The 25,942-nt window shown below is 48.9% G+C and overlaps 1 protein-coding gene and 1 pseudogene across 7 annotated transcripts; both read left to right on the top strand.

The window, feature by feature from the left end:
• Nucleotides 1-4,648, top strand: part of LOC118675078 — a 13,190-nt pseudogene extending 8,542 nt beyond the window's left edge.
• Nucleotides 4,526-25,942, top strand: RMDN3 (regulator of microtubule dynamics 3). 7 transcript variants are annotated; one of them, XM_036297446.1, is made up of 13 exons: nucleotides 4,526-4,656; nucleotides 5,033-5,217; nucleotides 7,596-7,788; nucleotides 8,344-8,487; nucleotides 17,719-18,004; nucleotides 18,647-18,749; nucleotides 22,304-22,364; nucleotides 23,833-23,908; nucleotides 24,055-24,132; nucleotides 24,355-24,453; nucleotides 24,727-24,780; nucleotides 24,922-25,002; nucleotides 25,245-25,942. In XM_036297446.1, the coding sequence occupies exons 2-13, from the start codon at nucleotides 5,040-5,042 to the stop codon at nucleotides 25,341-25,343; spliced, it is 1,452 nt and encodes a 483-aa protein (XP_036153339.1). In that variant the 5' UTR covers nucleotides 4,526-4,656; nucleotides 5,033-5,039; the 3' UTR covers nucleotides 25,344-25,942. The 7 variants fall into 7 exon arrangements, with proteins under 7 accessions (XP_036153339.1, XP_036153378.1, XP_036153369.1 ...); XM_036297492.1 differs by having other exon boundaries at nucleotides 4,578-4,656; nucleotides 5,126-5,217; XM_036297466.1 differs by having other exon boundaries at nucleotides 4,614-4,740.

Below are 25,942 nucleotides of genomic sequence, written 5' to 3'. Positions count from 1 at the left end.
CCATTGGCTAATCAGCAAGATATGCCAATTAACTGCCAACCAAGATGGTGGCCGGCAGCCACGCAGCTGAAGTGAACATGAGGCTTGGTTGCCCTGGTGATGGAGGAAGCCAAGGTTCCCAGCCTGCCGCAGCCCAGCTCTGAGCTCCAGATGCAACAATGTTGCAATTATAGAAGCTAAACAAACTCCAGGTACCTGCTTTCAGCCGCCAGTGGGCTCAGAGCTTAGAGCACCAGTGATGGCAACAGAGTTTTAATTATAGAATCTAAACAAACCCAGATACCTGCTTTCAGCCAGCCACAGCCTCAGAGCTGGCAAAGGCCTCAGAGCTGGAGCTGGCTCTCAGCTCCATTGACAGCTATAGAAAGTAAATAAATCTCAGAATAAAAAAAGAGCCTGGGAGCTTCAGTTGCCCGCCAGCCTGAAAATGGCCCTCAGCCCCTCACCCAGACTGGCCAGGCACCCCAATGGGGACCCCCACCCTGAAGGGGGTGTGACTAGCTGCAAACAGCCATCAGCCCCTCATACAGGCTGGCCAGGCACCCCAGTGGGGACCCCCACCCTGAAGGGGTGTGACCAGCTGAAAACAGCCATCAGCCCCTCACCCAGGCTGGCCAGGCACCCAAGCGGGACCCCCACCCTGATCCGGGACACCCTTCAGGGCAAACCAGCCGGCCCCACCCGTGCACCAGGCCTCTATCCTATATAGTAAAAGGGTAATATGCAAACTGACCCTAACAGCAGAAAGACTGGGAATGACTGGTCACTATGACACACACTGACCACCAGGGGGCAGACGCTGAATGCAGGAGCTGCCCTCTGGTGGTCAGTGTGCTCTCACAGTGGGGAGCTCTGCTCAGTCACAAGCCAGGCTGATGGCTGCCAGTACAGCGGTGGTGGTGGGAGCCTCTCCTGCCTCCTCAGCAGCGCTAAGGATGTCCGACTGCAACTTAGGTTTGCTCCCTGCTGGCAAGTGGGCATCCCCCGAGGGCTGTCGGGCTGCCAGAGGGATGTCTGATTGCCAGCTTAGGCTCAATCCCCCGGGGAGCAGGCCTAAGCCAGCAAGTGGTCACCCCTGAGGGGTCCCAGACTATGAAAGGGCACAGGCCTGGAAGAGGGACCCTCTACCCCCAAGTGCACAAATTTTTGTTCACCGGGCCTCTAGTAATCATCATCATCATCATCATCCTCTGTATATATAAAAAGCCAGTGACCGTAACACTGTAACTACTGGTACAACTGGTAGCTATGACTCCCACTATGGCCAGCGAACCCGGCTGATCAGGGGGTGGGGCCGGCCAACCTCCCTCAGCCCCTCCCCTCAGCTGGCCCAGCCCTGATTGGCCCAGATCAGGGCAGGCTGGCCAACCTCCCACCATTTCCTCCTCCCAACAGGCCCAGCCCCAATCCAACTTGATTGGGGCTGGGCTGATGGACCCCACCTGTGCATGAATTCGTTCACTGGGCTTCTAGTGAAATCCTATATAATAAAAGGGTAATGCAAACTGACCCTAACAGCAGAACGACTGGGAATGACTGGTCACTATGACACACACTGACCACCAGGGGCAGACGCTCAATGCAGGAGCTGTCCCCTGGTGGTCAGTGCGCTCCCACAGGGGGAGCTCTGCTCAGCCACAAGCCAGACTGATGGCTGCCAGCACAGTGGTGGTGGTAGGAGCCTCTCCCACCTCCTCAGCAGTGCTAAGGATGTCCGGCTGCAGCTTAGGCCTGCTCCCTGCTGGCAAGCAGACATCCCCTGAGGGCTCCCAGGCTGCCAGAGGGATGTCTGACTGCCAACTTAGACCCGATCCCCCAGGGAGTGGGCCTAAGCCAGCAGGTGGACATCCCCCAAGGGGTCTTAGACTGCGAGAGGGCATAGGCTGGGCTGAGGGACCCCCCCAGTGCACAAATTTTTGTGTACCGGGCTTCTAGTAATAATAATAATAATAATAATAATAATAATAATAATAATAATATTCTGATTAGGAAACCAAGGCAAGGGGTATTTGTGAAAGGGGGAAAGTATATCAATAGAAGGATAAGCTAATATAGTACTGCTAATTCTAAACAATGTTGTTGATTTTCAGTCTATAGTCAACAGTCCAGTAGTCAACAGTCTATAGTCAACAGTCCACTTTCTTGTTATCTTTGCAAAAAGTTCTTTAGTACTACAATGTTGCTTTAGGTCCAGCCCAAAGGTTAATTTGCCCTGTTTAACATTCCAAAGGTTCTGAGGCATAAGATGTGTCTCTGGAATAGCAGCTCAGGCTCCATGTATATTATTTTTTTGCATGTTGCAGCGTTATTTACAATATTAGGTGTACCGATTAATAATGTGGATATTTTTCAATAAATGGAGTTACACATATGTTGATATATATATGCGATTTGATATGTATGCTATTTTGTTGTATTGACAGCAAGCTTCAAAACTTCATATGTCAAATTTTCTGAAGTTGTTAACATCATAGATATTTTTACGCTTAAAAATGTTGAATTTCATTCCAAAAAGAGAGCATTTGTGGGAAGTTTTAATTCATTACTTTATTTTGAAGAAAAGTGCTGCTGAAAGTTATCGTATACTTCGGGAAGCTTATGGTGAACATGCTCCATCTCAAGATACTTGTGAACACTGGTTTAAACGCTTTAAAAGTGATGATTTCAGTGTGAAAGACAAAGAACGTCCAGGTCAACCGAAAAAGTTTGAAGACCAACAATTACAAGCATTATTGGATGAACATGCGTGTCAAACTCAAAAACAACTTGCAGAAAGATTAAACGTTGCTCAGCAAACAATTTTTGATCATTTACAAGCAATGAGAAAGATTTTAAAGGAAGGAAAATGGGTGCCACATCAACTGAACAAAAGACAAATGGAAAACTGAAAAGTCATCAGTAAAATGTTGCTTCAATGGCACAAAAGAAAGTCTTTTTTGCACCGAATTGTGACTGGCGATGAAAAGTAAATTTATTTTGAGAATCCCAAATGCACAAAATCATGGGTTGATCCAGGTCAACCATCAACATCGACTGCAAGGCCAAATCGCTTCAGAAAGAAGACAATGCTCTGCATTTGGTGGGATCAGGAAGGCATGGTGTATTATGAGCTTCTAAAACCAGGTGAAACCGTTAATACTGATCACTACTGACAACAAATAATCAGTTTGAACCACGCTTTGATCATGAAATGATCAAATGGGCCAGAAGACACGGCAAAGTAATTTTGCTTCATGATGACGCACCATCACACACTTCAAAACCAGTTAAGGAAGTATTAACCCACTCGCCATATTCACCAGACCTTGCTCCTTCAGATTACCACTTGTTCCCATCGATGGCACACACACTTTCTGAGCAGCACTTCAAAACGTATGAAGAAGTGGAAAATTGGGTCTCTGAATGGTCTGCCTCAAAACAAGAAAAGTTCTATTGGGACGGTATCCACACATTACCTGAAATATAATTTCAGGGGAAATGTGTAGCTAGTGATGGACATTACTTTGAATAAAGCACTTTTGATGTTTTTCTTGAAATTACCATGTTTTCTTTGATTACAAAATCTGCACTATTAACCGGTTAATGGTTGATTCGCATTGTTAACCAGTTAATGGTTAATGTTATGCCCAGAATTCAAGATCCCCAAGAAACCATGCCAGGGAGTCAGTCCGATGCAAAAGCAGAAGGTCCTTTATTGAGTTAGCTAACCCGACCCGGGCCTCCAGTCGAGGCAGCGACCGGAAACCGAGTGAGACCCATGAGAAAATCAGGGCTTTAATAGTGAGGGGAGGGAGCTGGCTGTGGGCCCTGCCGATTGGCCAGGCACAAGTCGGGTCTTGTTAAATCCTGGGGGTGGCCAGCAGGGGCCTGGGCTCAGGAAGAAGGCACTTTTCTGAGCACATGGCCTCTGCCCCATCAGTTAATCCCTATTATTAACGGTTTAATGGTTGATCCGCATTATTAACCGGTTAATCGTTAATCCGTGTTATTGACGTATTAACCGGTTAATAATGCAGATTTTGTAATCAAAGAGCAAGGTAAGAGTTTTGAAGAAGTTGGCCCTGGGGACTCAGGCACCTCTTGTGGCCAACCAATAGTTTACATGTTCCAAGTTGAACATGTAAAAAAGCGCTATTGTCTAGTGTTTAGCAAATGGTTTGAATAAAAATGCATAAATAATAAGCCGAAATAAATGGAGTCGGAGTTAGGACAGACTGTCAAGAATAGGTGAGGAGGGGATGGCGTTTTCCAGGTAGAGAATGGGTCATTCAGGCAGAAGCAACAGCAGACGCGAACAGCAGGTGTGACCGGAGAGAAATGGTAACTCAGCGGCCATACCGGGGTTTCTGCTTGAGCATCGCCCCAGTAAGTCAGCGTCTGCCTCTCGCTGCGACTCCGCGCCCCTTTCCCGCCGCTCTGCGGGCCCCGCCCCTCGGGCGCACTGTGGCCCCGCCCCTCGGGCGCACTGTGGCCCCGCCCCTCGGGCGCACTGTGGCCCCGCCCCTGGGAAAAACTTGGGCGGGAGGCGCAGCCCAGTGCGGTCATCTCACGGCGCCTTCCCGACAGCAAGCGGGGGCAGATGGCGCCGCTTAATGACGTCATGATCATTGACAGCGTGAGGCGGCGGCGACTGCTCCCCGGGTGTTGAGCGGCCGGGTGAGGGTCTAAGTTTCTTTCCTGCAAGGCCAGGTCCCTTCAGAGGGCGCGGGGGCGGCCAGGCGTTTGCGGCCAGCGCGGCGGGTGTGTGATCTGCGGGCCCTGAGGCTGGAGCGGAGGGTGTGGAAGCCCAGGAACCTGACTCGGGACCAGGGCTAGGGGGCGTGTTGGAGGGGAGGCTGCTTCCACGCTGTGTGAGAGGCGCGGCAGTCCGGCTCGGGGCTGGCGGAAGTCTTGGGGTCCAGGCTGGGGTGAAGGTAATTGGGCGCTCAGGGTCTGGGCACGGAGCTATCTCCAGGGGTTCGTGGGGTTGTGGACCACGCTCACGAACCTCTCCCCCCGCCCGCCTGCTCGCGGCGGCTCCCGCGGGCTGCAGGTGCATCATGCCGAGCCCGGGCAGCGCCCGCTCCGGGCTGGGACTGCTGCTGGGCACCGCCGCGGGCCTCGGATTCCTGTACGCCCTGTACAGACAGCGGTGGAAGCGGACCCAGCGCCATGGCCAGAACCAGCTCCTGCCCAACTCACTGGACGTCACGCAGACTTCAGAGCCCAGACGCCAGGGTAGGAGCCGGTCCTCTGAGGCCGCAGTCACGGCTGGTGGATGGGTCTGGGATGCAGCCTGCCCTAGCAGAGCCTATGGGACGGGACAGCGGGTGCGGGTGCGGGTGCCTGAGAGTTTCACCTTCTTGGAAAGCTTATTGAAAAGGAAAGCATTCTCCCTCTTCTGTACTCTTTCCCCTGTAATCCCAGGAAAGTATATTGTGAAAAGGCTGTGTAGCTTTCACTTTTGGTTTTGGCCACAGTGGTGCTATATATATATATTAAAGACGCTTGCTTAGTGTTGGGTGAGGTGTTTAATAAGTAGAGGAAGAGTTAAAAAAAAAAAGCAAAAGGAAAAACAAGTCTTGTAGGAATTAAAAGTCCTGAGGCTCACGTGTTAAATTACATATTAGAATGTAGGGATCTTGGAGACTACCTAGTCCAAGTGTTTTAATCCTTCTTATGATGAAATCAAGATTAAGAAAGATTGTGTAACCTTCCCGAGGTTGTCACAGAGTAAGAGGCAGGATTGGCCTGGTCACCCCGTCCCATGAACTTCACATGCCATGGGGCTGCGGGTGAGCTTACTTGCAATGAAGCTGAATATGGGTGGAAGCCAGCCACAGCTGTAATGGGTAGTGCTTTCAGTTTTGCAAAACTTTCATGTTAAATTAACTCATTTGAGCAAAGGGCTGGTTCAAACTTCATGTTCCTGTAATAGTGGAGTTTTCAGAGAATCTCACCCCATGTTAATTGGAAATGAGTTTTTCTCTGATAACCAAATGCCAAGTGGTTTTGAAAATTTAGCTTTAGAAGAGTCTTCAAAGAATTATCTTTTAAAAATATATATTTTTATTGATTTCAGAGAGGAAGGGAGAGAGATAGAAACAATGAAGAGAAAGAAATCATTGATCAGCTGCCTCCTATACCAGGGATCCCTGAAACCCAGGCATGTGCCCTGACCAGGAATTGAACTGTCACCTCCTGGTTCATAGGTTGACGCTCAATCTCTGAGCCACACCTGCTGGGCAAGAGTTATCATTTTAAATTGTAACGTTTGTCAGCATTTTATAACCTGATAGTCACCTATTGTATGCTTGTCTTTCTTTCATTTTCCTTGTGTTTTGTAATTTCTCAGCAGTTGTGGTTTGCTGAGGTTGGGAGAAAGTGGCTCTGTTCCCAGGGACCGTCTTGTCTCCAGTCTTGAGTACTGTTGGATGTGTATTGTAATCTGGCCTAGACTGTTACTAGATTTAACGGATTTGTGCTTCCTGGACTGTGGGTTCTGCCACCCTCGTTTCTTTCCTGTTTTTACATTTTCCAGTAAAATTGCCTTAGGTAGTAGCTCTCTGTTTACTAGCATTTACTGTTGGAGTTTATGTAGAGCTCAATTCAGATCTTGGTAATACTGTTTTTCCAATGTCTTTTTTGAAATTAAGTCTTTACTGTTGAGAGTGTTATAGATGTCCCTCCTTCCCCCTCATTGCCCCCCTCCACCTGCTTCCCGCCCTCCAACGTTTTTTGATGGGCTTTTCCCACTGTACCTTTCCTCTTTGCCGCTCTCTGATGACAGTAAAAGAAGTTCTTGAAAGGAGCTGTGTTCTTTGCTATTCTCTGTGAAGTGAAAGATAAGGATTTGAGTGAACTCAATTTTAGTTTTGCTGTTTGGTTGGTATTGACAGATATTTGGGCATTATATACAGGCATACCTCATTTTATTGTGCTTCACTTTATAGTGCTTCACAGACATTGCATCCCCCACCCCCCCAAAAAAAAATCTTCACTAGCAAAATATTACGAATAACTTTATTGTGAAAATTGATTTATTGCAGTGGTCTGGAACCAAACCCGCAATGTCTCCGAGGTTTGCCTGTAGTCAGATACAGGTTTTTCTTTCATTTTAGCAAGGCGACTGTCCTGACTTTGAGGACTCTCACTCTTGCAAGCATTTTTTAAAATATATTTTATTGATTTTTTTACAGAGAGGAAGGGAGAGGGATAGAAAGTTAGAAACATCGATGAGAGAGAAACATCAATCAGCTGCTTCCTGCACACTCCCCACTGGGAATGTGCCCGCAACCAAGGTACATGCCCTTGACTGGAATCGAACCTGGGACCCTTGAGTCCGCAGGCTGATGCTCTATCCACTGAGTTAGGGCTCTTGCAAGTATTTTATTTTATGTTTATTTTTTCTTGCAAGCATTTTTTTTCATCTGGCCTGGTGTGTTATCCTGCCACAGGTTGATGTGGGAGGGTCCTGGAACAGAGGGCTCTTGTTTATGGATCGGGACCTTGATCTTTTTCTGGATAATTACTTGGGACTTGTTAACAAGACAGCTGTGAACATGTGCCTTCACTATGTCCCATGGACATCACGTCTCCTGTCCTCCTTCCTTCAGTGAGGCCATTGCGAGCGGCCCCAGGGGAAGCTGGAGATGCTGCGGTGCTGCCCAGCCTCCCACCAGAAGGGCAGGAGATGGTGCTGGACCGCCTGGACTTCGTGCTGGCCAATCTGGTGGCGCTGCGGCGGGAGGTGGAGGAGCTGAGGGGCGGCCTGCAGGGGCTTGCTGGGCAGATTGTTGGGGAGTTCCGGTGAGTAATCAGCCTCCTCTCCTGCCTTGGCCCCGGCCTCTACAGCTTTTTCAGCTGAGCTGTGTTCTGGCCTTCACTGTCTGTCTCCAAGGAGGAAGCCAGCTCTACAGCTCCTCACCTAGTTGGCAGGGAAGCTGGCCTTGCTGCCAGCAAGTTCCTTGCTGCTTTTGGGCCTTTGTAATCTGTCGTAGCAGCTGAAACGCGTTGTTCTGACTAACCTGGTCTGCCCTGGTCTATCCAGAGAGCTGCCCTTGTTCTCTTGAGTGCAGAGACCCAGGATTTTCTTAAAATATATGTTCTTAATTTATTGATTTTAGAGGGGAGGATGGGGAGAGGACGAGAGAAAAACATCGATTTGTTCCACTTATTCGTGCATTCATGAGTGACCACACGTAACCGTGGTGTGCCGGATGACATCTAACCAACTGAGCGACCTGGCCAGGGCCGAGACCCAGGATTTTCTCTGCTCCTGGCCCCTTAATGAGGTGCGGTAGAAGAGGCTCCCTCATGGTGAGGGGAAGAGGCTGGATGGGCCTAAGCCACCGTGCTTTTCAGATCCCACATGGAAGAGAACCAGAGGGTGGCTCGGCGGCGACGGTTCCCGTTTGCCCGAGAGAGGAGCGACTCCACCGGCTCCAGCTCTGTCTACTTCACAGCCACCTCGGGAGGCACGTTCACAGACGCGGAGAGCGAAGGCGGGTAAGGCCTCTCCTGGAGGCAGCTGTGGCTCCAGCCAGGTTACATGTTGTGAAAGCAGTGCTTACCAATGGAAAGTTCACACCAAGCTGCCAGAAATAATTTTTGGAACAAAGTAAGGGTATGAATCAGGGGTGGGGGACTGTCGTAAGTGTTTCCCTCCATGTCCTGCGTGGTTCAGGGTTCGGGTCTGGAAGAGGAGCCGCACAACAAATGAAAAAGAAAAGACACTAGGTAATTTGGGAATATTGGGGGACCAGGCGGCAAGTCCAACTCAAGAGGAAGGACTTCCACTGTGCTCAGGCCTCACCAAGCTTTTTATAGTGAGCGGTAAACAAGGTAGTGGTTACCAAAGTTACACTTTTCTTGTGAGTTTCACTTGTTTACACCATGGTTATACTTCCTGCACTTCCTCAGCCCATTAGATTCCCAGATAAGATCTAGGGAGTGTTACAAGGTCAAGCCTAATTATGCTAAGAGGACTGTGCCCTCTAAGCTAGGACTTGTTTGTGACTTTGCCAACAGGTCAGTCCGAGGCTTAACCCTGTATCAGTTTCCCACAGGGGACATCTGGCCCAAGGGCTGTATAAGGCCCATGAAATCATGTGGTCTGGCCCTGCCAAGGCATTAGGGGTGAGTTAAGTAATGTTTGGCCGCAGAGCCGGCTAACTTTTTTTTTTTTTTTTAATTAAATCTTTATTGTTCAGATTATTACATTTGTTCCTCTTCCCCCCCCCCCCCATAACTCCCCTTCTCCCAGTTCCCGCCCCACCCTCTGCCCTCACTCCCCACCCACTGTCCTCATCCATAGGTGCACGATTTTTGTCCAGTCTCTTCCCGCATCTCCCACACCCCTTTCCCCCCCAAGAATAGTCAGTCCATTCCCTTTCTATGTCCCTGATTCTATTATAATCACCAGTTCATTCTGTTCATCAGATTATTTATTCACTTGATTCTTAGATTCACTTGTTGATAGATGCATATTTGATGTTCATAATTTGTATCTTTCCCTTTTTCTTCTTCTTCTTCCTCTTCTTAAAGGATACCTTTCAGCATTTCATATAATCCTGGTTTGGTGGTGATGAACTCCTTTAGCTTTTCCTTATCTGTGAAGCTCTTTATCTGACCTTCAATTCTGAATGATAGCTTTGCTGGATAAAGTAATCTTGGTTGTAGGTTCTTGGTATTCATCACTTTGAATATTTCTTGCCACTCCCTTCTGGCCTGCAAAGTTTCTGTTGAGAAATCAGCTGACAGTCGTATGGGTATTCCCTTGTAGGTAACTGAGTTTCTTTCTCTTGCTGTTTTTAAGATTCTCTCTTTATCTTTTGCTCTTGGCATTTTAATTATGATGTGTCTTGGTGTGGTCCTCTTTGGATTCCTTTTGTTTGGGGTTCTCCGCGCTTCTTGGACCTGTAAGTCCATTTCTTTCACCAGGTGGGGGAAGTTTTCTGTCATTATTTCTTCAAATAGGTTTTCAATATCTTGCTCTCTCTCATCTTCTGGCACCCCTATAATTCTGATGTTGGTACGCTTGAAGCTATCCCAGAGGCTCCTTACACTATCCTCGCATTTTTGGATTCTTTTTTCATTTTGCTTTTCCGGTTGGGTGTTTTTTGCTTCTTCGCATTTCAAATCATTAACTTGATTCTTGCGCTCCTCTGGTCTGCTGTCGGGAGTCTGTATAATGTTCGTTATTTCAGTCCGTGTATGCTTAATTTCTAGTTGGTTCCCCAATATAACATCGAGGGTCTCATTAGTTTTCTTGTAGATCTCATTAAGTTTATCGGCGGCTTCTAAACAGTTCTTGAGAGACCTTAAAAGTGTGGTTCTGAACTCTATATCTTCCATTGACAATTTTGTCCTGTTTCTTTGTCTCCGCATTTTGTTTGTTGTAGCTAATACCAGAGACCTCCAGGCCAAGTGGCTGTGAGAATCAGCTGTGTCTGCAGTGAGAGAACTTCTGTCCTCTAGGGAGGTGCTAATCTAGCCTTTGCCTGAGGCTATCCGGCAAATGCCTGTGTGCAGGGCTTGGGCGGGGCGGGTCGCACAGGATCAACAGGGTGGGCCGGAGAGAGCAGTTATGGCGGCTCTCAGTCCTGTCTCCAGGGGCTCTGCCTCTCTGAGTCCCAGCACCCGCTGCAAACCTCGGAGAGAAAGCTGCACTCGCTCTGACCGAAGCCAGACAGTCCCGCTTCTCCCGTTTGAGTCTGGGTCCCCAAAGACTCGCCCGGATCTGGAGCTCAGAGTCTGCGACTCCCTCCCGATTGAAAATGCCAACTGCGCCCTCCGCCGCCAGCCCGCTCCATGCACTCCACACCTCAGAATTTGACTTCAGCACTGCGCCTCCTCTGAGTGTCCGTATGCGTTTCTCTTTCCTCCTAGTTGTAGGACTTCCACTCAGCTAACGTTCCTGTGGTTCTGGGTGACGTCTGTTCCGTCTTTTAGTTTCACTTTTGAAGTAGTTGTTCAAAGCAGCAAACTCCGGCGTTAACCTATGCCGCCATCTTGGTTCTCCCGGCTAACTTTTAAATTGATAATTTTGTATGGCCTGTGAATGATGTTATAAATATCCAAATAGTCCTTGGCAGAAAAAGGTTCCCACCCCTGGTATAAACAAATACAGAACAGTTGAAATGAGAAAAATCATCCACCTTATGTCATCCAGACAAATAGAAATGTTAACAATGGTTATTGCTTGCATCTATTATTTTCCTCTGAGTAGGTTTGTTTTTTACATTGTTATTGTATGTTTTTTATTTATATTTTTCTCTATAATGTTACCAACTTTTGTTTTATTAATCCTCACCCAAGGATATTTTTCCATTGCTTTTCAGAGAGAATGGAAGGGAGAGAGGGAGAAAGAGAAACATCAGTGTGAGAGAGGCACATGGACCGGCTGCCTCGCACACACCCTGACCGGGGCCAAACCTGCAACCCAATATGTGCACTTGACTGGAATCAAACCCGAAACCCTTCTCATGACCCTTTAGTGCACAGGCCAATGCTCTAGCCCAGCGGTTCTCAACCTGTGGGTCGCGACCCCTTTGGCAGTCGAATGACCACTCTTTCACAGGGGTTGTCTAAGACCATCCTGCATATCAGATATTTACATTACGATTCATAACAGTAGCAACGTTACAGTTATGACATAGCAACGAAAATAATCTTATGGTTGGGTCACAACATGAGGAACTGTATTTAAAGGGCCAGAAGGTTGAGAACCACTGCTCTAGCCATTTAGCAACACGAATTGAGCATTTTCCTGTGTTATCACAAGAACTTTGCTTCCTTCCCTGAGTGTGCGCCCCTTCCCCTGGATACGCTCCTCTTCCCACAGGAGAGGCTGGCTTCCTTGTCAGCTTTAAGGTGGGAGGTGACTGTCCGAGTAATTGGTGGCCCAGCGAGTCTGACCACAGGCCTGGCTGTGAGATGGGGCAGCAGGCAGGAACCTCGTGGGCAGCCGCCAAAGTCGGTCAGGCTGAAGCTTTCGACTTGAAACCACTAGTGCCATTTTGAAACTTTGGTCCCAAGCAAGAAGCCTGGATGAGCACCTTTGTTGTAATACTTGATGCTGTCCTGGCAGCTTCGGCCCTTGTTTGCTGCTCAGCTCCAGCGATCCAGGTAGTGTGCGCGCGCATCTAGAGGCTGACCTCTCTTCCTCCTCGAGAAAAAGATTGGCGCAGAGAATACCCAAGCCTTCTCTTGGGTCAGGATGTCGGATTCAGCTATAAACAGGCCGTTCGGGGGACTTTGCAGCACTCTCTTTAGCTGAAACACATTATAGTATTAACTACTGGTTATTCGTTCTGTGACAGGCATGGTACTAAGCACTTTGGAGGTATTTTCTGACTTAATCCTCACAAGAATTCTATGGGGTAGATGCTGTGTTTCTGTTTCTCAGAGCAGACTTGAGGTTTAGCAAGGTGTGATGCCTTGCCCAGGGTTGTACAACTGCCCGGTCCAGGGTCAGCTGGCTCATCTGCAGCGGTGTGAGGGTCTGTGATCTGAGGTACGGCTTGGTCATCAGGGCACAGAAGGGCCTTCACAGGAAGACGGGCCCCATGCAGCCTCGGAGTTCCTCCCATGGACTAAGAGCTGCCACAGCTCACTGCCCACAGTACAGTGTGTTCAGTACATCGCATTCAAGAGATTTCAGCGTTGTGTGGGCCATTCTTCTGCCTCTATTCTTTGGCTTTCTAAGAAAATTAAGAATAGTATTACTCTCTCTTTCCACGTCACTGCCATTGGGCACTGGTGCTGGATTTGGTTATTGCTCAGATGCCTTTTGAAACAAGTGAAGTCTTTCCCTGGCCGGTGTGGCTTAGTTGGTTGGAACATTGTCCCATACACCAAAAGGCGGCTTTGCTTCCGGGTCAGGGCACATACCCAGGTTGTAAGTTCGATTCCAGGTCAGGGCACCTGGGGAAGGCAACTGATCTATGTTTTTCTTTCACATGGGAGTTTCTCCCCCCCCCCCCCATTCCTCTCTCTAAAAATTAATAAAATAAAAGAAAGAAGCAAGTCTTAATAGAACTTTAGTCCTCCATTCATGGCTACTGATGCCTGGGTTGTCTGATCTCTGTTGTCTGTGTTCAGTTTACCTAATAACTCTGGGCTGAGCGCTTCCGGTGGGCTGTTTTAGAGGAGGGGCAGAAAGGGACTATCTGACATAAAGGAACATCTGGATTGAAAGGAGAGAGTGGTTGCTAATGGACCCTGAGACTTAGGAGCATCTTTATGCACCCAAGGAAGCAGGTCACGTGGGTGGGGAACTGATGTTGAGCTTTCTCAGAGGTAGAACAGGAGAGGTCACAGATCTACCCAAGATCAGGATGGAGAACTCAGGCTTTTGATGATTTCTGAGGAGTTCAACAAACTTCTGCTAACCAGGGAAGCTTGTGGGTGCTCACCGGGGCCCCCCGTAAGGGGCAGGACAGGACAGGCCTTCCAGCCGCCTGTGATGGGATGGGAGGAAGGGTGGCTTTCTTAATTATAGCTCCAGTGGCTCAGCCCCACGACTGATTGTGTGACGTGTGGAAGGGAATGGGGTGTGTGAAGCAAGACTCTGGTTTAGCTGGCTGCCATCTGGGGCAGTGGCCATAGTGGGTAATTATTTTGCCATGGTCACTGCCATATAGGTCAAGGGGAAGTTATGGGAGACCTCAAACTCTGGAATGACTTTGAACATGTGGGTCCGGGGCAAGGAGTGCCTGTTTGAGGGATGAAAGGATAAGAATATCTGATGGGCTACTCGAGTCCCCTGGAAGCTGCAGGACCTTTCATTCCCAAAATAAGTTAGTAACTTCGAGTCCCCAGAGGACTGACTGAATGTGGCAGAGGCAGAGTCAGTGTGGGTCCGTGGGCTTGTTCCCTGAGCATTGGAGCAAACACAGCTTTAGTTCCCTCCCTGTAAAAACCAGACTCACCCTGAAACACCAGCCCTCCAGCAAGCCTTCGGCATCCCAGCCCAGAGGGACTGCCTCCCATCTCATCTCCTTTGGCATTTACCACCTCATCTAGGCTGGTGCTATCTCACTCCACGGGGAGGTCCCAGGGTCAGAGTCCACACCTGCTTGTCTTTGAATGCTCCAGCTCAGCCCTCTCATGGGGCTTAGGAGTTCAAGGAAAGAACTTAATCGCCAGGAGGAAGACATGTGTAACAGTCCTTGATCACTCAGGGAGTGGGATAGCTCTGGGCTTCCTGCTCCCAGGGAGCCTTGGATTCTCGGCCCACTGTGGGAACAGTGTTCTGCCTGAGTGTAGAGATCCCAATGGCCTTTCCAGAGGTCTCTGCCAGTCCCTTGCTGACCTCAAAGCTCCCTGGCATATTCAACAAGAGGGCCACCCCCTCTCTCTCGTGGATTTCTGCAAGGGTTGGGATGGTGGTCCAAGGGGTGTGAGAGCATGTGACTGTAGGGACGGCAGCCCATATAGCTCTGGCACGTGATCCCTCTCAAATCCTGGAAGCCCATGGGGCTGAGGTCAGTGCTCACTCAGCAAGTGTCTGCCTGCCCACTGTGTGCCAGGCAGCAGGCCTGTAAATTAGTGAGGCAGAGCTGCTCAAAGTGGGGCTGAGGTGCAGTAAAAGGCCTCCTCACTGTGCCAGCCTTGCTGGAGCCTCCCTGCCCTACCACCTCTCTGTGGGTGGCAAAGGCCCCTCCCCCTCCTGACCTCTCTTTCTCCTTAGCCTTTAGGACCCAGAGGGATCACAAATTGTAGGACTTTTCCTCCTGGCTCAGCTCCCTGGAGACTGTTGATGCCTGTGCTCTAGCATAAGAGCAGGGGTCCCTCCTGGGAGACTCCTGATTGGCCAAGACAGCCTTCAATCCAGCAGGGAATGGGGTCTCCCCTTCTTTCTAGCAACTAGAGTTGATGAGACTCAAGTTCTCCCCCAGAGAACCGCTCACCCATTTGCCGTTGGGCCTGGCCGGGCTGAGTAGGGAGGTTATTGTCCAGGCCCCATGAATTGCTGGGTTTCTCTAGGATGCCCCTGTGCAGCCTCACTCATCACCACTCAGGTTGATTGTGAAATCTGATGCCACTTTGCCTTGTCCCTTTAATTTCTCAAGTTTTTACTGCAAATTGCTAGAGGAGAAAGATGTTTGGTAAGTTCTTAAAAAGCAGGGTGAAGTTGTCAGTTCCTATGGTAGATGTTACTAGGGCCCCTTTGTTAGCGGATTCTGGAAGCTCCTCTGTAAGCAGTCGGCGTGGATTGCTCACCTGGTGCTTTCTGGATGGAACCTGCCTCCTTACCACGTCTGGCTTTCTGGCCTCCAGCGTTCAGCCCACATCTCTCCTTCAGTTCTGTTTTGCTCCAGCAATAGGGACCTTTCATTCCAGGATGGAGGCAGGTTACCACCTGAAGGTCCTCCCTATGCTTCAGAACCTTGTGGCTTGTCAAACCTGCTTTTCCTTCAACTCCGTCCAGAGGCCTCTCTGGTGTCTGATTCTGGCCCCTGGAAGCCTTACCTTCTCCCCTGCTGTTTCTGTCTGATTCAGTCGGCGGTTAGGAAAAACCCTAATCAGCTGCGGGTATAGGCCAACAACTGAGAGAAACCTGGCTTCCTCCTCAGTGGGGAATCGAGGTTGGGGCTCCCGGGCTTATGGTGGCCCCGAGATACCTTCCCAGGGGGTTCTGCTTGCACCTTCCTTCTCTCCTGCTTCTACCTGCAAATGGCCCTCACCCCACCTCTAGCAATTGCAAAGGTTTCCAAGGGCTATTCCTGTTGTAGTTTAGGTTTGCTGGCTGGCTTGGATAGAGGCACACATTGAATGGAGAAAGAAAATGTGGATATCTGTGGCTGCCCATGCCTCAGAGGCTGGCACCCGCCCATGCTGGTTCTGACAGATGCCTTTGGCTGATAAAGCAAAAAAGGTCGACCAACCCTGAGCCTGGTGTGCCATTTAGCTCAGGAGATCAGCTCCACCTACATGAAAGTTTTTATCTTTATTTAAAAAATTATTTATTTGATTTGAGAGAGAGAAAGATCAATTTGTTGTTCCACTTATTTATGCATTCATTTGGTTGATTCCTGTATGTGCCCTGACTGGGGATTGAACCCATAACTTTGGTGTACAACACTCTAACCAAATGAGCTACCCAGCCAGGGCTAAAGTTTTAATCTTAAACATTCATTTATTTTTTATTTATAAGAATATAGTGTTGCTCTGTGGTTAGAGCACTGGCCCACACACCAGAGGGTTGAGGGTTCGATTCCAGGTCAAGGGCATGTATCTGGGTTGCAGGCTTGATCCCCAGCCCCAGCTTGGGGCCTGTGTGGGAGACAACCAATCGATGTATCTCTCTCACACTGATGTTTCTCTGTCTCTCCCTCCCCTCCCACTCTCTCTAAAAGTCCATGGAAGAACATGCTTGGGTGAATATTAACAAAACAAAACAAAACAAATAAAAAAAGAGGGAATCATTTTGTTTGGTATTTGTGTGCCCTCAATTCATCAACTGTTGCCGGATTTGTACTGTAAACTTTATGTATCCCCATAAAAAAGTCTAGTGGATAAATTTTCTTTGTTCAAAGCTTAAATTGGCTTCACCCATTATTTCAAATCAGTTAAACCTAAAAAGGAGTGAAAATTAAGTGAGTTATCAGCTGTTAAATTGTGTATACATATTTTGGGATACCTTGCATATGCTCATTAAAGCAATCATACTACCTGCAGACTGAAGGGTCCCAGGTTCAATTTTGGTCAAGGGCACAAGCCCAGGTTGTGGGCTTGATCCCCAGTAAGGGGTGTGCAGGAGACAGCCGATCAATGAATGATTCTGTCTCCTCATTGATGTTTCTCTCTCTCTCTCTCCCTCCCTCTCCCTTCCTCTCTGAAATCAATAAAAATATATTAAAAATAAAAATAAACAAACGATAGAAAAATAATTTCCTTAAAAATTTGTTAAAATCCTCACCTCCTCACCTGAGGATATGTGGTGTGTGTGTGTGTGTGTGTGTGTGTGTGTGTGAGAGAGAGAGAATCCTCAACTGAAGATATTTTTTCCTTTTTTTTTAGAGAGTGGAAGGGGGAGGGAGGGAAGGGAGAAAGGGAGGACGGGTGGGCGGGCGGGAGAGAGTGAGAAACATTGATGTGAAAGAGACAGACACATCGATTGGTTGCCTCCTGCACGTTCCCTGACTAGGCCCTGGGATTGACCCGCAACCCAGGTATATGCCCATGACAGGGAATCAAACCCTTGACCCTTCAGGGCTTGGGCCCACACTCTACCGCTTAGCCACACGGGCCAGGGCCCCAAGGATGTTTTTATTGGTTTTTTTTGGAGAGAGAGAGAGAGGAAGGAGAGAGAAAAACATACATTGATTGCCTCCAGTGGGATGAAGCTCCAAACGACTAAGCCACCAGACAGGGCAAAAATGTCCTTTTAATTCAACTGGCAACATTTGGTACAGACCTTTGTGGGCTTTTTGCTTTTCTCTATTTCCTGGCAGACTGGATAGTAGCTGAACAGGGCGTTCTAATGGCCCCCGACTGTCACAGTGCCCCCAGAGCTCTTCTCCCAAACCATTTTCCCGCCCATAGTCCCCACAGGAAGCTTTCTTGAGAGGACTAGTTTTTGCCTAGACCTCTAAGGAAGTGGGGGGACGGTTCTTATTTGGTTTTCTGGACAGTGTCATGGAGAGCCTCTCTTTGTGGGTAAGGGACAGACCTCGGGCTCCAAGGCTGGTGGTCCCCTCCTTTGACTGTAACTTACATTCTCTGCCACAGGTACACAACAGCGAATGCTGAGTCTGACTATGAGCGGGATTCCGACAGGGAGACTGAAGACGGGGAAGATGAAGCGAGCTGCGAGACCGTGAAGATGGGGAGAAAGGATTCTCTGGACCTGGCGGCAGAGGTGGCTTCAGGCCCAGTTCCCAGAGCCCTGGAGGCTGACGGCTCCCCTGGCCTGGAGGACGTGCTGCCCCTCCTGCTGCAGGCTGACGAGCTGCACCAGGGCGGAGAGCAGCGCAAGCGGGAGGGCTTCCAGCTGCTGCTCAACAACAAACTAGCGGTGAGGCTCCAGCTGCTGCCTGTCCTCCCCTCCCTCCCTCCCTCCCTGCGGACTCCTAGGGAATGGGAGCAGGCCCTGTGGTTACTGACCCTGCAAGGTGACAACGGGGAGGAAAATGGGGGTGAGACGGCTGGTGCCGCACCTTCCCCCCCTCAACCCTTCACCCCCCGCCAGGGCTGTACCTCCTCTTCCAAGGGGCTACATGCGGCCCTAGGCGCCCAGGTTTATGCCTGCTCCAGAGCTTCCTCCTGAGGGCAGGTCTCTGCCTCCTATTTTTAGGGCAAGAGCTCCACCCCTCAGTAGAGGGAGATGTGGAGAGAACTGGAATGTCCTTTTATTTCCCTTGAGGCAGAGCCCAAGCTGCCTATCGCACTTGAAGGTTCCAACACCAGGGATTTCAACGGCAATTCCCTTTCCCTCAGGTTCACTGCAGAACTGATGCTCATTCGAGTGAAAACGCCCCAAAGTTAGCCCAAGAAAAGGGAGGTCACATGGGGGTGGAGGGCCATGCATAAAACCGATGTAATGTCAGTTTGGCATCTAACACACTAGCGTGCACGCTCCAGCGTAGGGTGTGGGAAGGCCAGAGCCCCAGTTCTCGGTGGGAAGAAGGGCCTCCATCCCTTTCTGTTTGGTCTGTAGTATGGAAGTCGGCAAGACTTTCTCTGGCGCCTGGCCCGGGCCTACAGCGACATGTGTGAGCTCGCGGAGGAGGTGAGCGAGAAGAAGTCATATGCTCAAAATGGTAAGTGCTGACAGGTTCCTGGTGGGAAGGTGACTGATGGTGGGGGTGGAGCCAGCCACCCTGCCTGGGGTCCAGAGGAACCACCAAGATGCAGCTGTCAGGGCAGTTGTGGCTCAGTCACTCACTAGGAACAAACTTGGGCTCCCAGGATCCCCTGCTTCCTGACACAGAGAACAGTGCTCTTCTGCACATGGCTGTGATCTGAGCATATCACCAGTGCATGCTTGAGGAGTACTAGTATCCGTTCAGCCCGATTCTTTTTCTCCCCAAACACAAAGGAGGGCAGAATCTTCTTTCTTAATCTGAAGAGGTTTTTTGCTGCGATTTAGGAATCTGGTTTCAGTTACGGAGTGTGAGGCAGTTCTAAGAATATGAGTGGAGGATATTTGGTGAGCACCTGTGAGTAGTAGTTTGGGAGAATACTGCCAGGTTAGAAGTCCCTGGGATCTATTTAGCAAATCTTTTGCCAAATCTGTGCTCTGGGGTGTATGTGGCTCAGGGTTCGTCCCTTTCTATCACTGAGAATCCTGGGACTTTAAAAAAGCGACTGGCCCAGCACTAGCCGGTTTGGGTCAGTGGTTAGAGTCGACCTGTGGACCGAAAGGTCCTGGTTTTGATTCTGGTCAAGGGCATGTGCCTTGGTTGCAGGTTTGACCCCTGGAGGCAACCAATTGATGTCTTCTTTCTCTATCTTTCCTCTTCCCTTTCACTCTCTAAAAATAATGGGGAAAAAATAACCTCGGTTGAGGATTAACAATAATAAAAAAAAAGCAGCTGGCCCAACCAGAGTGGCTCAGTTGGTTGGAGCGTTGTCCCATGCACTAAGAGGTTGTTGGTTCGATTCCCATTGAGGGCACATGCCTGGGTTGTGGCTTCGATTCCTGGTCGGTCGGGGCATGTACGGAAGGCAGCCGATTGGTGTGTCTGTCTCTCTCTCTCTCTTTCTCTCTCTCTCTCAAAAAGCAACTGGTTTCATAGGGATGGTGATGTGTCCTGCCTCTGTACACACCTGAGTCATGCACCATCAGTGGGCTTCCAGGTCTTGTGGTTTAGTTATCAAAAATTCATGCACCCAGGGGGGCCCTGAGCCAGCCTGCGTCCTCTTGCAGTCTGGGATCCCTCAGGGGATGTCCACCTGCCAGCTTAGGCCCGCTCCCTGGGGGGATTGGGCCTAAGCTGGCAGTCAGATATCCCTCTAGCAGCCTGGGAGCCCTTGGGGGATGTCCAACTGTGGCTTAGGCCTGCTCCCCTGCAGCTGCCTCTGCAGAAGGGGAAGGGGGGGGGCGCATGCCGGGACTGCCATGGCTTGCTGGCCCTGCCCCTTGCCCACTGGTCTAATTAGCATATTAGCTCTTTATTATGTAGGATGGATTTGTCTATTTTCCCACTTTTATAAATACAGCCTTGCAAATGTTATAGAATCTTTGATAATGTAGAATTTGATAATACCCAAAGTGTTCTAAACATTTGTTTAGGAAGTTGATATAAAAAGAACAGGCCAGCCAAAACCGGTTTGGCTCAGTGGATAGAGCATCGGCCTGCGGACTGAAGGGTCCCAGGTTCGATTCCGGTCAGGGGCATGTACCTGGGTTGCGGGCACATCCCAGTGGGAGATGTGCTGGAGGCGGCTGATCGATGTTTCTCCCTCATCGATGTTTCTAACTCTCTGTCTCTCTCCCTTCCTCTCTGTAAAAAATCAATAAAATATATTTAAAAAAAAAAAAAAAAAGAACAGGCCAGCCCTGGCCAGTGTTGCTCAATGGCTGGAACATCAGCCCTCACCCCGAGGAGTCACGGTTCATCCCAGGCCCCAGTTGGGGTGCATGCGGAAGGCAGCCTGTTGATGTGTCTCTCTCACATCAATGTTTCTTTCTCACTCTCTGCCCCCCTCCCTCTCTCCCTTCCACTCTAGAAATCAATGGAAAAAAATATCCTCGGGTAAGGTTAACAAATAAACAAAAACAGCCCAACGGAATCAATTGTTCATTGTTATACACCTTCAGAAAAATCCCTGGGAATTTTAATAAAAGGTGCTTAATTATTGTTTGCTTCTTTATTTAAAAAATGTCCTGCTGCCCTAAATGGTTTTGCTCAGTGGATAGAGTGTCGGCCTGCGGACTGAAGGGTCCCAGGTTCGATTCCGGTTGCGGGCACATCCCCAGCAGGAGGTTTGCAGGAGGCAGCTGATCGATGTTTCTCCCTCTCCCTTCCTCTCTGTAAAAAATCAATAAGATATATATTTTTAAAAATGTCCTGCTTTCCCATCTAAATTTTAGGTGAGGATTCTGATCAGCGTTTGATATCAACAAGAACCTTTCCTTTCCCTTTGGTCATTGTTTAGCTCTTCATAGGAGCACCCACACCAGCACCGGCCTGGTTTCCTGAGGTTAGCGTCCTGGACGAGTCTGTTCCTGCTGGAGGTCAGATGGCTATGTGGCATCTTAGAAGGCCCTCCCTGGGACTCCAGCTTTCTAGGACCATCCTTGCTGGGTCTAAAGTTCTTCAGTTTGTTCTGGCCCTAGAAGCTGGACCACCAGGAGGCAGCCATTCGCTGGGATCTCAGGCAATATCTGTTCACCCCTATGTCTAACCTGGCAGGAACTAGTTCTCATTTTTCACTATTATTTCCTAGTAAGACAGTGCTTTGAAGGGGGCAGAGGAAATCCCTCAAGAGACAATGCCCCTCATTGGTGGGGGCACTGTTCTTCTGTTTGGAAAGGGATAAGCTACCTTAAAGTTGTATTTGTTGCATATCCAACATACCATCATTACTGTCACTTAAGGAGGAAGAAACATTTCAGATAGCCAGCCTACCACCTCAACCATTAGTTTACTTTCTCCATGTTCCCTTCCCAGCCCTCTCCATTTTAACCAGAGTCCCCTTTTGCAGGGTGCTACTTTCGCCACTGTGTAGGCGTGATGTTCCTCATCTGAGGCTCTAGGCTTCTTGTCACTTGAGGGGACCCTTGTGACAATTAGGCCTCAATTTCTTTGTTAGTCTTGTGCCTAGGAAACTTAAGACTAAATAAGTGAAAGTCGCCTCTGAGCATACGTCAGTCCATTTTGGTTTGGTGAATTTTGGCCTAGAGCTGTGATTCATGTTTTTGGATCATGGATCCTTTTGAGAATTTTATCAAAGCTATGGACCTTCTCCTCAGATACCTAAAATTTTATACAACTTCAGAGGGATTCATGGATGCCCCGAAGCCTATTACAGACCCCAAATAAAAACCCTCCAGGGTCAGGTTTGTCCGGCAGGTTCAGATTGACTTTGGGTCCTTTTATATTTGAAGTGCTGCAAGCACATCAGTGGGAATTGTAAAAACAAGTTTGCTGGGACAGCTGACGACAGAAATCGGGACGGTGAGGTGAAGTGGCAGTCATCCCTGAACAGCTACTTGCAGCTTTTCATTCTGTTCAAGTTCACAACTATTTCTGAGCAAGTCCAGGCCGGATAGGCACTGCTGAGAGCTGGGGCAGCCTTCCGTCCTGCAGCCCCGCCTTGGGCAGCGTGCATGGGAACCCTCATCTACTCTGGATCCTCTGTCCTACAGGCAAAGAAGAAGCGGAGGCCGCTCTGGAGAAGGGGGATCAGAGTGCTGACTGCCACCAATGGTAATAACACCCTGCAGGGTCCCATGAGGGTTAGAGAGGATCGGAGGGGGCAGAGCTCTGTTGTCCTTGTCCTGGCCACAGAGGCATTTGCTACCAGAACCAGAAGAGGGAGCTCTGGCCTGTACTTCCGTATGCCCCACCCCACCCCCAGCTGGGGGCCCAGGGAATTTCTCTTTGGCAGGTGCCTTCAGGATGAGGCAGGGGAGAGTACCCCATCCCCCTCACCCGCCCACCCAACCCCCTTAGGGCTTGGAGAATTGAGCAGCTTTGTAAGTAACCCTAGTTACAAGACTTGTGGGTTCTGGGCTCCCCATGGAGGCTGGGACAATTTTCAGCTCCATCTCCTGCACAACCTCCTCTTTCCCCTAGCTGCTATCCCTCGCTGGTGGTGGGCTTTCGCTTCTTTGCTTGGCTCGCGTGAGGAAAAGTGGATGTGAGTTTACCTCCAGAAGTTCAGTAGTCAGTATTTAGCTCTCAAATATAGCCGTTTGTGGTCTCACGTGAGGCAAAGTTCCACCAACTTGTGTCCTGGGGCCTGGTTCCAGCACCTCTGAGCATTAATGAAAATGTTCCTTTCCTACCTCCCCTCTTGCTTTCTGTAGCTCTGTCCTCAGACTGTGAGCTGAGAGAAGCTGTTTCTCTACCTGTAGCTGAGGTAAAGTTTCAGCTTTATCTCAGAGGCCAGGTCATCACTGTTTCTAGGGGGTCATGGGTGCTGATTCCCTGTGGCTCCCAAGAATGGAAATTGGCTTCATGTTTTCCTAACTATCTTGGGGAACAGCTGTTTTGACTAAACATGGAAATAAGCCTCTGGAAATGTCTGATATTTAGTGAATGTATGAAAAAGCAACTTGGGCCTTTAGACACTCATTTAATGTCAACTGTGCTATGGAAACAATGCTGGAGAAATGGCTTAATGAGACCTTTGTTTCTGAAGACAGAAGATGGAAAGCTGGCTGGCTTTGCTCCCTGGGAGAATGTGAAGGCTGAAATCAGAGGCATTTCTTCCTCTGCTTCTGTTGGTTTCCAAGTTAACATCAGGAATTCCTAGAGCGCCTCACCCCAGTCTGATGGTCCTAGAGCAGTTTACTGATGGTAACCTGTGTACTTCCAAGGCATGAGACAAAAGGAATGTACTCCGGTCTAGTATCTTTGATGCTGATGAGTAGAGAACTGCTTTTTAAGTATTTATAATACCTATGGCTGTACTCATGGTGAGGAGAAATTTGTTGGAGATTTGGACCAAGACCTTGCCTAAATATTAAGTATAAGAGACCCAGCCTTTTTGTGCCTCGTATGTATACTTTGGAGAGCCTACCATTCTGTTTATGAAAGAATATGAATTGGGGCCACAGGTCTATGAAGCGGAACTACATACAGACAGAAATGAGTTTCCGCTCTAGTGGAGGGTGCAGAGTCTCGGGGAAGCCCCTCCCTGCCTCTGAGCTTGCTGCTGCTTCCCCCTTAGGTATGCAGTGCTTTGTGGTCAGCTGGCTGAGCATGAGGGCATCCAGAAGCGCATCCAGAGTGGCTTTAGCTTCAAGGTGAGGAGAGGCTTCTCTTCTTTCCCTTGTGCTGTCCATGTTCCCTGCTCATCCTAGCTCCTTGCAGTGTCCCTGCTGCCTGTGTGACTTGCCCCTCCTCCCTTCTCAGTGCTGGCGTCTGATGTTTCTATTCACATTCCCCTCAGGAGCACGTGGACAAAGCTCTTGCTCTCCAGCCAGAAAACCCCATGGCTCACTTTCTCCTCGGCAGGTGGTGCTACCAGGTGAGCTAAGTTCCAGGCCTTTATGTAAGGATCTCCCTGTCCTGTGACACTCATCTCCTTACAGTGAAAAATTGGGAGCTGGGCCTCAGCCTGGCTCAGGTGCCATGTCCTCTGAATGGTCATGTGACTGTAATTGGACCCTGTTTGTTTTCAGTACAGAATATGCAATATTCTGAAAATTCTTGTTAAAACTTCATTCACACCTTGATCTCTTGGTGGCAGGTTGCTCACCTGAGCTGGCTAGAAAAAAAAACGGCTTCAGCCTTATTTGAAAGCCCTCCCAGTGCTACTGTGGAAGATGCCCTGCAGAGCTTCCTGAAGGTATCAGGGGAGGGAGGGAGGGAGGGGTGGACAGCAACCAAAACTGCCTGGGTGACCTTGTTCTTCCTAAGGACATTATACTGGGTTTCTGGTAGGGGCCAGTTCTGTTTGCCTGTTCTGTGGGAAAATCAGAACCACCTGGAGAGCTTATAAAAAATATACACTCCCAGACCCACTGAACAGACTCCAGGGAGGGGCTGAAATCTCTAATATACTCAGAGCTTGACCTGATTTTGGGAACACTCACTTGCAATGCCTTCCTTCCTCCTCCAGGCTGAGGAACTACAGCCAGGATTTTCCAAAGCAGGACGGGTATATATTTCCAAGGTAAACTCACCTATCTTATTTTAACACAGATGAAAAGTATGTGTTGATAATATTCTGGAAACTCCTGAAAACACACCTACTTATCCCCTTCCAGTCTCCTGGTGGTATTTCTCTCAGGTTTTCACTGTTGTCTCTTCTCAGTGCTACAGAGAACTAGGAAAAAACTCTGAAGCTAGACAGTGGGTGAAGCTGGCCATGGAGCTGCCAGATGTCACTAGTGAGGTAATGCTTTTAAGAGCTTTTCTAACCTTGGGTTTCATCATTGAGTCATCCCTGGACCTTTTCAAGAAAAAAATCTTCCCTTGAAATCTTATTTTCCTAGAAAAGAGCCTCCACTTCTGCATGGAGGTGCTATGATAACAGAGCTCAGAAAAGAAGTCAAGGGCCCTTCTTTTTGGGTACCAGTGGTTTGGGAAATGTTGGCTTAGATTTTGGGTCCTAGTATTGTTCTCTTGTCTCCCTAGGATTCAGCTTTCCAGAAGGACCTGGAAGAATTGGAAGTCATCTTAGGACACTATCCACATTTCAGTGGCCTTCATGACTTGAGGAATTCCACTACTTAAGGGGGATGAGAATCAAGTCTTTTTTGTCCCCCTTAGACCTTGCTTAGATCAGGAAACTGAGCAAGCCTGGTTAAGGGAGTATCCTGAATCCTGGTCTAACCAGTCCCTGCTACCTACCATTCCACTGGTTAATTCCTTAATTAATCTGAAATTGGGGATGCACCTGAGGCCTGGGTTTCTGTTGTATTCTCCCTTAAGTTAATTCTTGAAATAATCAAGACCTATCCTAGGGCTGAGTGTGGGCAGAGAACTGAAGGCAGCCTTCTAACTGCTGGTAAGATGAAGGAACTTCAAAGAGTCATAGAAACCAAACAGAGAACTTGTACTCTCTAATCTGTCCACTGATTATTCAATCCCAAATTATAAATCACATCCCACAGGGAAGGGTCAGGGCCGTCCATGGGACTGCCCTCTTCTCACCCATCATGTGGATTCTAACTGTATTCTTGGGCCGAGGGGCTGGACACTTGACTTCTAGTCTTTGCTGCTTTTGGAACAGCCGTGCGTAAGGCTTATGAGACTGCAACGATGATCTGAGGAGTTGCCTGGAATATATTTTGGTACCAACTTAAAAATAAACTAAATTTGATTAGAAGTGA

This window comes from Myotis myotis, unplaced genomic scaffold, assembly GCF_014108235.1.
Source record: "Myotis myotis isolate mMyoMyo1 unplaced genomic scaffold, mMyoMyo1.p scaffold_m19_p_1, whole genome shotgun sequence".
Classification (NCBI taxonomy): domain Eukaryota; kingdom Metazoa; phylum Chordata; class Mammalia; order Chiroptera; family Vespertilionidae; genus Myotis; species Myotis myotis.
Note: the sequence above shows the minus strand (reverse complement) of the source record. Positions and strands in the feature narration are given on the sequence as shown.

What these genes read in the sequence shown, in the direction of transcription:
- RMDN3 (XM_036297446.1), top strand. Translation starts at nt 5,040, where the DNA reads ATGCCGAGCCCGGGCAGCGCCCGCTCCGGGCTGGGACTGCTGCTGGGC. An exon ending in AGAGTGGCTTTAGCTTCAAG is followed by an intron (nt 23,909 to 24,054) that starts GTGAGGAGAGGC and finishes CATTCCCCTCAG; the next exon opens with GAGCACGTGGACAAAGCTCT. An exon ending in GACGGGTATATATTTCCAAG is followed by an intron (nt 24,781 to 24,921) that starts GTAAACTCACCT and finishes GTCTCTTCTCAG; the next exon opens with TGCTACAGAGAACTAGGAAA.